The 13,909-nt window shown below is 41.9% G+C and overlaps 1 protein-coding gene and 1 pseudogene across 1 annotated transcript in view; one reads left to right on the forward strand and one right to left on the reverse strand.

Annotated features, from left to right (window-relative positions):
* The window catches only part of Catspere (catsper channel auxiliary subunit epsilon), a 130,699-nt gene that overhangs the window by 28,930 nt on the left and 87,860 nt on the right, over positions 1-13,909 (forward strand). Inside the window, exons 6-7 of the mRNA XM_074048792.1 lie at positions 2,383-2,407; positions 5,771-5,848. Coding sequence (XP_073904893.1) covers positions 2,383-2,407; positions 5,771-5,848 — 103 coding nt within the window. The remainder of the gene's footprint in view (positions 1-2,382; positions 2,408-5,770; positions 5,849-13,909) is intronic.
* Positions 9,732-10,672, reverse strand: LOC109700209 (centriolar and ciliogenesis-associated protein HYLS1-like; annotated as a pseudogene).

A 13,909-nucleotide genomic window follows, 5' to 3' on the forward strand; every position in this document is an offset into this window, starting at 1 on the left:
AAGTGACCCTCTGACTAATTTTGTTTGAAGTCTGTTATATCATTTATGAGTATGACTACTCCTGCTTGCATTCTGGTGCATTTGCTTGGGTCATCTTTTTCTGTCTTCACTGTAAGCATGCATTTGTCTTTGTTACTAAAGTACATTTCTTTTAGGCAACAAATGGTTGGGTCTTGGCTTTTTTAGTCCAACCTACCAGTCTGTGTCTTTTGACTGGAAAAGTGAGACCATTAAAATTCAGAGTTATTAGTGCAAGCTATGTGGTAATTCCTGTCATTTTGTTTTTTCTAGTGTTTGTTTCTTCCCTGCTCCCCACTATGTATTCATCTGGTGAGATTTATTTCCCTCCCTATTTTCATGGTTGTATTCTGTGTGTAGAAGTCCTTGAAGTGTATCTATAGTGCTGGTGTAGTGGTCATAAATGGCTTTAGTTTCTGTTTATCATGGAAGGTTTTCATTTCGTCTTCAATTATGAATGATAGCTTTGCTGGCTAGAGTAGTCTAGGCTTGCAGTTATTTTCTTTCAGAGATTTGAATACATTATTCCTTGCTCTCCTTGCTTTTACTGCTTCTGTCAAGAAATCAGCTATTATTCTATGGGTCTGACTTTGTAAGTGACTTGTCACTTCTCTTGCAGCTTTCAATATTCTTTTCTTGTTCTCTATACTTAGTGTTTTAACTATATGATGGGCAAGTTCTATTCTGGTCTTGTTTGTTTGGAGTCCTAAAGGCTTCCTGTACCTGGATGGGCATCTCTTTCTCAAGATTTGGGAAATTTTCTATTACTCTTTTTATTATTATTATGTTTCCTATGCCTTTAGCACCTCTTCTCTTCCTTCTATGCTCATGCTTCATGGGTTTTGTATTTTAATGGAGTCCCAGAGTTCTTGCATATTCCATCTTAACTTCTCCATTCTTTTTTCATTTATCATCATCTGGTTTTTCTCTTGTCTTTAAGCCCTGATATTCTGCCTTCCATTTGGTCCAGTCTACTGGAGGAGCTTTCAATTGTATTTTTATTTGACTGACAGTTTTCCCTTTCTAGAACTCCAATTTGATTTTTCAGGATTTATCTGTGTTTACTAAGTTCTCCTTGAAACTCTTGCATTCCTCTAGTACCACTATATTCTATTTGTATGTTAATTCTCTTCCAGCTTTTCCTTCCCTCTTTGGCTTTTTGTCACCTGTCCTTACTGTAAACATCAGTTTAATCCAGGCTTCTCACCTTTGCCTTCTCATCCTATACTCCAATCTGCACACTAACTCAAGAAAGCCAAGCAAATTGATAAATATGCAACAGAATGGTGCTATGATTTTTTTTTTCCTGTGTAAATCAGTATTATTACTTTAACATCAATGGTCACCGACTCCTTCTCTGCAAGGTTGCATATCAATACCAAAGCTTCTTTTATTATCTACACATTTCTCCTTTTGCCTTCAAATTTTCCTTCCCAGATGCACTGGTAACTCACTCAGCGAGCCACTTTTTTCCTTCTTCCTTGCCCCTCTGACAAGTAGCATAGCCCAAGGCAGATCATGTCAGCCTTGGAGCCTGGGGTCTTTTTGATAAACCTTAGATGTCATGAACTCTTAGCATAACTTAACTGTCAAGATTCATAGTATCACAGCTGCCAGAGTGGCTCAAGAGATAGAGCATCTGCCTAGCAAGCATGAGGACCTGAGTTCAAACTCCAGTGCTGCATATATAGTATTTATGGTATATATAGTATTTATTTTCAGTACTTTTTGAACATACCAGGCTGAACACATGAAATATTATGTTCATTGTACAGTCCCTAAACTCACTGTCTACTCAGTTACTAATTCTCAAAATATTTTCATTTTGTTTTGTGAATAATAATGTACTAGGTATATGCAATCAGCAAAGCAGAACATAATCCCAAGATTATAGAATAAAAACATATCAGATAACTTTAAAGTGAAAAGCCCCACTTTCTAAAAGACATACAAATGAGTATTGCTCCTTTCAGGCCTGGTGGACGAAAGACACGCTAAAGGATGATTTTGTAAATTACACATCTGAACACTAGGCTTTTTAACATGCAATGAAAAACGTCAGATATTTAAAGTTGAGTCACGCAATCTTGAATCTGTGAACGTGCAGTACCGGTGAGGAGGCACGCAGGTCAAGCCCCTGAGCCTTCCGTGATGGTGAATAAAAGTAGTGCGCACACTGGCAGAGAAATGGGCACACACGGGCTTAGCTTCGCTTTGGACGTTTAGCATCTAATTGTTTATATGAATAAAATGGAATAGAAAGAGGAAACTCAAAGGTTTACAAACATGAACATGGCAATAGAGTATTTAGGCTAATGTTTAACATGCTGTTTACTGAAATGTGTCTCCTCTTTTTCCCAACAGAAATTATTTTGACAATTTAACCCAGGTAAAATTTTTTCAATATTGTATGTCCTTTATGACACACTACTGTATTGTTTCCCTCTTATTTTTCATGCTTACCACACGAGGAATTTTCCAAAGTAATTTTTGTAATGAAAAGTTTTTGGATAAGACTCCATCTCAACCAATAGCTGGGTATAGTGGTACAAGCCTGTCATCCCAGCTGCAGAGGAGACTGAGATCAGGAGGATCATGGTTCCAGGCCAGCCCAGGCAAGAAAAAGTTTTACAAGATCTCATCTCAAGGAAAAAAGCTGGGCGTGGTGGCACAGGCCTGTCATCCCAGCGCCAGCAGGGCATGGAAAATAGGATTCTGGTCCAGACTACCCTGGGCAAAAATTGAGACTCTACCTGAATAACAACCATAGTAAAAAAAAAAATAATAAAAATAAAAAAGGCTGGAGGCGTGGCTCAAGCAGTACGGTGCCTGCCTACCAAGTGTAAAGCTTTGAGTTCTAACCCCAGTACCATCGCCAAAAAAAAAAGAAAATACAGTGAAGAGATACGTTCAAAATATGTTCATTGAAATTGAAATAAGGTGATTGTATCTGGAAATCCTAGTGCTGTTTATATTTTAATTTTTTAAAGCAATGATTTTCTGGAAAGAAGAGATAGTAAAAAAATAATTAGTGAGCTGTGTATAGCGGATCAGGTGGCTGAACAAGTCCACTTGTCCATAGGTACGCCTGCCTCTTCCTGGATGTTACTGCATTAACTCTTAAGGCTGTAACTGTCACAGAGCTCAAAGCAAGAGAGTATTCTCACTGAATAAGAAATTTTAAGACAGAAAACATAGAGGAATTTCTAGAAATGGAAAACATATTACGGACCCAAATAGTGCAGAATAACCCCACCTCTGTCCAAATCCACAGAAATGCCTGCAGAAGAGACGTGCTTCTCTATAAGGCTAGGACGCATGGACAGACCCTTACATTAATATAGGGTGTGTGTATGGAATTTCAAAGCCAGAAAGGGAACTTGCTAGTTGTCAGAAATAATTAAGGAATTCAAAGCCAGGGATGTGAGACTGAATTCTGAACTAAGAACAAATCCAGGTCTAGACAACTGTCGGGAACGTGCAGAAGAGGTAGGGGACTGGTGGCGGTGGGCTCCTTCCCGCCTCCCTGCCAGCTGCGCCGTGGCTGCAGAAAACCGGTGAAAGAAACCACTTGCTCTCACCACGGACGAGGGGAAAAGGCTCGTAGGAAACGGGAAACTGTCCTGGGGGCACCACCCTTTCGGAATCCACGCGAGGGAGGAAAGTTCAACCAGATTTCTCAGGCTTACACGGTTCTCTCTGGGTAAGAACAGGGACTTCTACATGACAAAGGAGACGAGCAGGAATTAGGCAGGTGGGACAGGTGGCGGTTTGGGCCCCTACACACACAGAACGGAGAGGTAAAAGGGCTGGGCCTGAGAAGATCGAGGCAATGCTGCAGCAAGACAACCGGCTCTGCCAGAATGTGATTTGTGACACATGAAGTCAGGGTGGTGAGAAAGGAGCAGAAGAGTGCTTTCCTGAAAAGGGTCAGAAAACCCACTCATGTGCACGGAGTGCCAAGGCCCTGGGGACAGAGGCAAAAGCTGCGATGGAAGGAAGGTAACTCCAGCGAAGATTCCAGAAGTTCATATTGACAAGAACGTGAAAGATGACCAGGAGATAAGGTTCCACGGTGAACCGACCAGAAGCGGGAAAACGGACGGAATGGGCCCGGTGGAGCTGGTGGACCTTGGTCGGAAGCAGGAGCAACAGCACACTCTCTGGCAGGTGCCATGCTGCTGACCACCGCTCTAGCCATGCTGGGCAGTTTTCAAATACAGGCATCCATGTGTCAAGAAAGAAACCAAAATGAGAATTAGACAGGATTTTGAATAAATAATTAAGGCCTCCAGGCAGATGCAGGATTTAGGGAGTTTTTTTTTAAACCTTCTTTGGTCTCCAGTTATTCAAAATGGCACACATTTTTTAAATGGAACAATCGAATGTTTTTAAATAAATAAAAACATTTGTAGTTGTTCGGCCAACAACTGAAAGTGAAATTTGTATAGAATGTAAAGAAATGCAAACACATTTTAGTTTTTAAACATTATTTAATGAGGAAAACACTCAACCAAATTAAAAAGTAATGGGTTAATTTACAATAAAATAATCGAGTTAAAATATCAGCCCTTTCACTTAGGAGGCCGTTGTTTCTATTTAAACAGCAGAATTACACAGTCAGTACTTTTACTGATGTTTGATGGCACAGAAATATAGAAGTCATACAACTTCAACTGACAACGCTTTCTCTCCTTTCCTCCTGAGTAAGTTTAAATATTTGCTTCTTAGGCCAGGACTCAGACTTTAAAAAAATCAGTTACCAAAACAAAATTTAAAAAAGAATAAAAAGTTGGTTACAGTTTTAAAATCTATCTACAACTAGTCTGATGAAAACACTTTTTAAAACAATATTTTTTTTTTTTGGTGGTACTAGGGTTTGAACTCAGGGCCTCATGCTTGCACTCTACCAGCCCTGTTTCGTGTTTTTGTTTTTTTGAGATAGGGTCTCACAAACTGTTTGCCCAGGGATGGCCTTGAACTGTGATCCTCCTTATCTCTGCCTCCTCAGTGGCTAAGATTATGGGTGTTTTCTTAGAAAGCAAATATGTGAAAATAATTTTATGGCACATTAAACTGCTTAAAGAAACAGCAAAGATAAAACTAATGTAGAAGAATTAGTTTCTTGCTTATAGAAGCCATCCAAATATTTTCCCTAACTAACCAACCTTGCTTATAATTTATTGGCAGAGGTGAAATTATAGGAAGCAGAGCACCGTTTTTTGGCTCTTGGTTGTTGCTGTCAACTTGAGTTCATGACTAAATATAAAACAAAATATGATGGCACTCCTAAATTCTGGAAGGGGAAAAGCAGACGTGACAAAGAATTCACGGTAGCTTAAAGGATGACGTAAGATTAAACAGACAGCCTACTCAATCAAGTGAAAATTGATTCATGTGCTCCACTCTGAAGGAGGATTGGTAATAAGTATTGCATTACCAATTTAGCACTCTGCCTAGAAGGGTGACTGGAGCAAACAGCGATTCAGTTCACTTACAGATTAGGCATGGTAGCTTTTAGACAGAGCATCTTCCAGTGTGCACCCCACAACAGAACAAAGCAACAACCATAAAGGAACGTGTAACCTACAACAGCTGGCCAAGTATTTAAAACTGGGGAAAGTGATTTTGAGGTAAACTAGAATTATTTTCAGCAATCACAAAACACATTCCCCAAACTACACTTTAAACCACACTAGCTGAACTCCCTCAGCTTTGACTCTGTCGCTCTGTAAGCACGTTTCTTTTGCAGATTGTCACTGTGTGGGTGTATGATCCAGAAAACGCAGACCCAAAGGAGGTGCAGTGGATTGCCACAGAGCCCTCCCTGGTAAGTGGACACACTGTCTTCATCATAGCTTGGACCATCCGCTGCCCTTCTTCTGCAAGGGCTGTGGATGACTTACAACTAGTTGACAGGATATTCAGCTGTCCTGAGTGAACTAAAAACACTTTCATTATTCACTTTAGCCATTAAGTGATTTAGAATTTGTGCTCCATCTCTGCAACTGCAAACCTTTCTCTAGCATACGATACATATTAAGCATTCTTCACCATTTCCTAAGCCTCATTATTCACGAAGGGACTGACCACTAAGGTGCTATAAAGATGTTCCCTGATCATCTGCATCACAGCCATCCCTAGGAAGTCTCTCTCATGCCCCAGAATCTCCTAAAGGTGTAACGCCATGAATACGTAAGTTCTTTATTTATTACAAATTTACCTCTTTCAAGGTATGAATTCCATCTCCTGTTACAATTAAAACGTACTGAAGAGAAATAGAAAGTGAGCAGTGGACTATTACTCTATCTTGGGACTATTTGTATCTTAAGAAGTCAAAATCTGATTGTTTTAACAGCATGCTATCCTGACTCATAGTTATCAAATTCACTAGAAATAGATTGATAAATCAGAATAACAAGCAGTCATTTGTTTTATTTGGCAATCAACCTAAGAGGGAATAAAGTAAATGAATGGTAATTAAGTTAGTCCTTAATTTCTACCCTTTTTAATATTATTTACTGCAGGTGTTCCTAGTAGTAGTCTCTGTGTTTATCCCCAACCATGTAGATTCCCCACACATCCGGTGGGCCCATCCCACACAGAACTCACAGTGCTACTGCCTGCACCCTCCACTCCTCCCTGGCCTCAGTTCTCCATGGTTCACCTCCTCGCACTCGCCCGATGCTCAGCGCACCTGTGTCTTGCCTGAGCAGGTCCTTGCATGTCCACTGTCCATTCCCTCTCTTCATCTAGGGGACCCCTGCTCATGTGTTAGGTCTCCAGTCAGATGTCACCTCCAAGGTGCCTGCCAAGACCAAAGCAGGATGGTTTTGCACAAGGTGCTGATGAGTTGTCTTCATGCATGAAGATCAGTCATCAACAAAACAGCCATGGCAAAGTGTGAATCATCTGTTATTGTTGTCAGTGATTCACTTTTTTTTAAATTTTATTATTCATATGTGCATACAAGGCTTGGGTCATTTCTCCCCCCTGCCCCCACCCCCTCCCTTACCACCCACTCCGCCCCCTCCCTCCCCCCCCAATACCCAGCAGAAACTATTTTGCCCTTATCTCTAATTTTGTTGTAGAGAGAGTATAAGCAATAATAGGAAGGAACAAGGGTTTTTGCTAGTTGAGATAAGGATAGCTATACAGGGAGTTGACTCACATTAATTTCCTGTGCGTGGGTGTTACCTTCTAGGTTAATTCTTTTTGATCTCACCTTTTCTCTAGTTCCTGGTCCCCTTTTCCTATTGGCCTCAGTTGCTTTTAAGGTATCTACTTTAGTTTCTCTGCACTAAGGGCAACAAATGCTAGCTAGTTTTTTAGGTGTCTTACCTATCCTCACCCCTCCCTTGTGTGCTCTCACTTTTATCATGTGATCAAAGTCCAATCCCCTTGTGTTTGCCCTTGATCTAATGTCCGCATATGAGGGAGAACATATGATTTTTGGTCTTTTGGGCCAGGCTAACCTCACTCAGAATGATGTTCTCCAATTCCATCCATTTACCAGCAAATGATAACATTTCGTTCTTCTTCATGGCTGCATAAAATTCCATTGTGTATAGATACCACATTTTCTTAATCCATTCGTCAGTGCTGGGGCATCTTGGCTGTTCCCATAACTTGGCTATTGGAATAGTGCCGCAATAAACCTGGGTGTGCAGGTGCCTCTGGAGTAACCTGTGTCACAGTCTTTTGGGTATATCCCCAAGAGTGGTATTGCTGGATCAAATGGTAGATCAATGTCTAGCTTTTTAAGTAGCCTCCAAATTTTTTTCCAGAGTGGTTGTACTAGTTTACATTCCCACCAACAGTGTAAGAAGGTTCCTTTTTCCCCCGCATCCTCGCCAGCACCTGTTGGTGGTGGTGGTGCTAATGATGGCTGTTCTAACAGGGGTGAGGTGGAATCTTAATGTGGTTTTAATTTGCATTTCCTTTATTGCTAGAGATGGTGAGCATTTTTTCATGTGTTTTTTGGCCATTTGAATTTCTTCTTTTGAGAAAGTTCTGTTTAGTTCACTTGCCCATTTCTTTATTGGTTCATTAGTTTTGGGAGAATTTAGTTTTTTAAGTTCCCCATATATTCTGGTTATCAGTCCTTTGTCTGATGTATAGCTGGCAAATATTTTCTCCCACTCTGTGGGTGTTCTGTTCAATAGCTATAGCAAGGTAGCAGGATATAAAATCAACATAGAAAAATCATTAGCATTTCTATACACTAACAATGAGCAAACGGAAAAAGAATGTATGAAAACAATTCCATTTACAATAGCCTCAAAAAAAATCAAATACCTAGGTGTAAACCTAACAAAAGATGTGAAAGACCTCTACAAGGAAAACTATACACTTCTGAAGAAAGAGATTGAGGAAGACTATAGAAAGTGGAGAGATCTCCCATGCTCATGGATTGGTAGAATCAACATAGTAAAAATGTCGATACTCCCAAAAGTAATCTACATGTTTAATGCAATTCCCATCAAAATTCCAATGACATTCATTAAGGAGATTGAAAAATCTACCATTAAATCTATATGGAAACACAAGAGGCCACGAATAGCCAAGGCAATACTCAGTCAAAAGAACAATGCTGGAGGTATCACAATACCTGACTTCAAACTATATTACAAAGCAATAACAATAAAAACAGCATGGTACTGGCACAAAAACAGACATGAAGACCAGTGGAACAGAACAGAGGACCCAGATATGAAGCCACACAACTGTAACCAACTTGTCTTTGACAAAGGAGCTAAAAATATACGATGGAGAAAAAGCAGCCTCGTCAACAAAAACTGCTGGGAAAACTGGTTAGCAGTCTGCAAAAAACTGAAACTAGATCCATGTATATCACCCTATAGCAATATTAACTCAAAATGGATCAAGGATCTTAATATCAGACCCCAAACTCTAAAGTTGATACAGGAAAGAGTAGGAAATACTCGGGAGTTAGTAGGTATAGGTAAGAACTTTCTCAATGAAACCCCAGCAGCACAGCAACTAAGAGACAGCATAGATAAATGGGACCTCATAAAACTAAAAAGCTTCTGTTCATCAAAAGAAATGGTCTCTAAACTGAAGTGATTCACTTAACAGACACCCAGCCCCTGATTCTATCCCCTGACCCTATCCTGATTCTATTCTCTTCCTTAATCACCCCCGTATTGGCTACTCAATAATCTCTTATCTTTAACTCATTCTTCTGTTTGACCCCATCTTTAAGCTCAACCAGTTCGTCTCTCCTCCCCTGAGCTCCCTCTCTGAGCCTCACCCTGTTCCCAACGTCCTCACAAGGGACGAGAGGACGGCAGTGGGCAGGCTCAGGGAAGCTGCAGGGTAGCTGTGCTGAACAATTTGACTAAAAGGCTCAGGGTTTGGTTTTGTTTACGTTTTCCTCTTTTATTGCCATTTTATTTATATATTTTTTTTAATTTTCAAACTTCTTTAATAGATTAGCCTAATGGCCACCAACTTTAAAACACATCAACCAATGGCCCAAGGTAAAAAAAAGGTTATCAACAGAAATAGTGCCTCTAACCTGACGAAATACAAAGCCCAGGCCGACTTTGGGTCTCTGGCCTGATTTCTCTTGTAATTGCTGCTTTTGAGAACGGTAATTTGGAAATTAAGTGGTGTCCGATGCCTATGTGACACACTAAGAAAGGCAATGGTGGGTGAAGTCCTTATTTCAGACAGCAGTTCTCTGGGCTTTATGTCAGTTGTTTAAAAGGAGACATAAAGAACCGACTTATCCTAAACAAGCTGATGGAAGAGACAGAAGAAGAAGAAGACTTAAGAAGGGGAAGAGGGAAGGGATGCTCCCTGGGTATGACACCATTTGCAAGATCACAGCGAACGCCCAACGAAGGGCCAGTCTTTTCTTCTCAGTTGGCACTAGGTAGTCATGGAACACACGTGTTGAGGCTTGGCTTGAGGTTCTGTTCGGGAAAGCATCTTTTCTCAGACACCCAACGTGACTTTCCTATGTTCCTCACCAAATAATTTCATTGAGTCCCATTGAGTATTTGTACTCAAAATACATGGCTGCCAGTCTGCCTTGCCCTGATTCCTGCTTAACTGGCCCAGCCTTGGGAGAATAAAGGTTGTCTGCTGGCAACAATGCCTGGCGCGCCCACTTCCTTTCTTTGCAGGTAGCAGTTGAGCTGATCTTGTGAAACTCCTTGGTATTCGTGTGGCAGGCTAGGGTTTTGTGGAATACCAACTGGGGATTCCCTGTCTTCTTGGAATTGCACATTCATCAGCCTTTGTCTCAAGTTCCGGAGATCCAGATCACTTTCTGATTTATTGACAGTTGACTCATCAGTCACTAACAGTTCCCCACCTGGTTTTCTTTGAGGCACTTTTCTCTTAATCACTGGCTTTGGAGTCTGAGAGAGGTCTCTGAGACAGTTTCTGAAGTGCCATGACTTCCTCTGCGTGGATAATGCAGTTGTACAGGAAGACCAGGAAGCTTCCCGGGGTTACTGAATCTTTTCTGTAGGGATCATACTGGACAGACTGGGCCTCTCGCCTTCTATCTCCCTCACCCTGCCCCGCACAGACAGGGTAAGAGCTGTAGCAGCTGCTACCATCCTTCTTCTGGATCCCTACCGGCCCATTTCTGCACGTCAGGCCCTATGGGTTGCTCCATTGCTTCCCTTACACATGGCCGTCTTTTCTGCCATCAAAACTGCTCAAAGTAAGGAGCGTTGTCTCCAGGTTCTACTTCCCGTGTGAAGTGTAATCATTGATAGCATTTCTTCAATTAGGCCAGCTTCCATTGTGCCACCTCTGGAACGCCAGGGTTCAGGACGGGCCGGGGAGAACCTGGCCGCGGCCATCGGGCGCTCAACGCGGGAAGACAGCGTGTCCCGAGCCCCGCCGAGCCTGCGGGTCCTCCTTAGTGTCACACGTCGCGCAAGCACACTGCCATTTTATTTTTAATTTAAATTTTTATAATTATACAAAGCTCTTTTGGGTTATAATGACTGTTTTTTTTTTTAAGTCATCATAACAGGGAGGAGGATCAGAAGAAAATGAAAGAGGCCTGCGCCCTGAGACAGTAGCAGGGAGGTCGGGATGGCACAGCAGAGAAATAAAACCTGAGAAATCTGAACACAAGGAAGGTCACAGAGCACCAGGAAGGGGAAAGTCACGTAGCACTAGGGTAAAGTAGCCGATAAAATTAAGTATAACCATATATGGATTAGACCTTGCTTTTTGCTTCTGTAACCTGCTTGCAAGGGTATAGAAGGTGAGACCCCTTTGTTCTCAGGGCTCAGCCTTTGGACACGAGTCCGCTGAGTCTGTGCTGGCACAATAAAACATTGCCTCCTGCTAATTGCCTCAAGAGTCCGTATCTCAGCTAGCAAACTCCCGCAACAGCATAACTGAGCTAGGCATGGTGGCTCACACTTGTAATCCCAGCTACTCAGGAGGCAGAGATCAGGAGATCTAGGTTTGAGGCCAATTCTGGCAAAAAGATAGCAAGACCCCATCTCAACCAATAAGCCATATCGGTACACTGGTACACCTGGGTAATTCTAGCTGTGTGGGAGCTTTAGCTGCCATGGCAAAATAACATAGACTTGCTGGCTTTCAAAAACAGAGTTTTAGAGGCTAGAAATCCATGATCGGGTGTTCAGCAGATTTGATTTCTGGTGACGGCTCTCCTTCTGGCCTGTAGATTATTCATATAAGTGGAATTGTATAATATTTGTCCCTTTGTGACTAACTTAACTTCTCTTAGCAGAATATCTTCAAGGTTCATCAAAGCAGTATCATGTTTCAGAATTTCTTTCCTTTTGAAGGCTGAATGATATTCCGTTGTTTCCTATAAAGCCTGCACCATCCTACATTCCCTCCAACAGTGCAGACGTGGCAGTTCTTGCCTGGCTTCACCAACTCTTACCTTCTGGGGACTGGGTATTTTATGGGAACCATCGCAAAGCGGAATGCCATCGTGGTTTGATTTGCATTTTTCCCTGATGATTCTCCATCTTTTCATGTTCTTACTAGTCATTTGTCGTCATTGGAGATGTGTTTATTTAAGGCCTTTGCTTGTTTTGTGATTGGGTGGTTTCTGTTGTCTTGAGTTTTTGTTCTTGACATAGTCTGGATGCTAATGTCTCATCAATGTATGATTTGCAAATATTTTCTTCATTCTGTGGGCATTTCATCCTGTCAATAGTGTCCTTTGATTTACAAAAATGTTTAACTTTGATGCAGGCTGTTTTTCCTTTCATTGTGCCTTCTCTGTCATATCCAAGAAAGATAGCCACATATCCACTACCAGAGCTAACATCATGAAGCTGTTCCCCTTGCTCTTCTAAGAGTTGGTTTTAGTTTTAGCTTACATTTAAGGGATAAACTACTGTAACACACAGCAGCTTGAATGCTGGGTTTAAAAGCAGCTTTCAAAGTGTTACATTGCTCTGAAAAACTCTGCCATGAAAGAAAGAGACTGCAAGGTGCCATGAGACCAAAGAAAGAGGCCAGCACAGGCAGGGTGGCACCACATACTATGCTGGATATGGCGGAGGCAGGTCCAGGGTGACAGCCAGGCCAGTGTGTCCTTGCAGTTTGCACCAGAGGAAGGAACTTACATGGTGGACAGGACAAAGTGATTTTCATCCAGGTGGAATGTAGTATCAAGGGCACGAGTCTTTTATGGCACTTATGGCACAGGTTCTGGTCATAAGCCCATTACCGCTCTAACGGTTTTGTTTAATTACAGTATTCTGGGAAACACGGTGGGGAAAAGGACCAGGGTTACTCTGGGGTGGTCATGGTGGTTAGGATTCAAGCCAGAGCTCTACATGCACTGCATACAGTTAGAGTTACATTTCTGTAACATTTGGGAGCTGACAACATTGTAGTAATGGAAAACAGATAAGTGGTTTCCACAAGTTAAGATTCCAGGCTGTTTTGACTACTTTGTTAAATTTTTTGAGTCAGGGGTCTCATTATAACGCCCATACTGGCCTTAAACTTTCCTCAGCCTCGCCAGTTCTGGGATTACAGGTGTGTACCACTATACCCAGCTAGTTATGACTCTTAAGAGGTACCATGAAGGAGTTTCTTCTTTGCAGTGTATTCAGTTCTGTGTTCTGATTGTGGTTATGGTTACACGTATGACTACATATGTGATAAAATTTCACAGAATTATGCAAGTTTTTCTTTGTTCACTTAATAATTATAAACTGGTGAAATCCAAATATGAATTTACCTAAGTCGATAGTGATGTAGCAGCATCATTTGTCGTGGGATGGGTCAAATACATGACCACTTCTTGTGAGTCAAAGTATTTTGAAGTAAAATCATTTTCAGTCCTATTTGGAAAGTCCCTTGGTGTTTACCCATCGTACTGAGAATAAAACCCAAGCTGCCGTCTAGGCACACGATGTCCTGCCTGTCTCTTCTCTGACCTTGCGCCCTTATCTGTCCCCCTCCGAATGCTCTCTGGCCCTGTAGACCTTCCAATGCTCAGCAGAAGAGTCCTCCTGGCCTCAGGGGCTTGGTGACTGTGTTCCTTACATCTGCAGTGCTCCCACAGTGTGTGGCGAGAGCTCTGCTCTCCTCTAGTGGTGAGATTGTTTTTTCTTTAGTCATTCAATAAGTGTTTCTAAAGGCAGGTTTTGGAAGCAAAGCCTCAAGGCAGCAGTGCAATTTTGGACGTTGCTTTGCAGTGCTTGTGAGACAACCTACGGTCAAGGTTAAGCATCTAATTAGCTTCTGATGTGTGGGCTGCACGGTTTGAGTTGCACTGGGATCAGGCCTCGGGTCTTGCAAGGGATGAGCTCTCGCAGGAAGAGTGCCCGGGAGAGCAGAGGAGGGTTTATGGCAAACGCAGACCTTCGCAGAGCAGGGGCAGCTGCGAGGGTAGCAT

The sequence above is a fragment of the Castor canadensis genome, chromosome 11, assembly GCF_047511655.1.
Source record: "Castor canadensis chromosome 11, mCasCan1.hap1v2, whole genome shotgun sequence".
Lineage (NCBI taxonomy): Eukaryota > Metazoa > Chordata > Mammalia > Rodentia > Castoridae > Castor > Castor canadensis.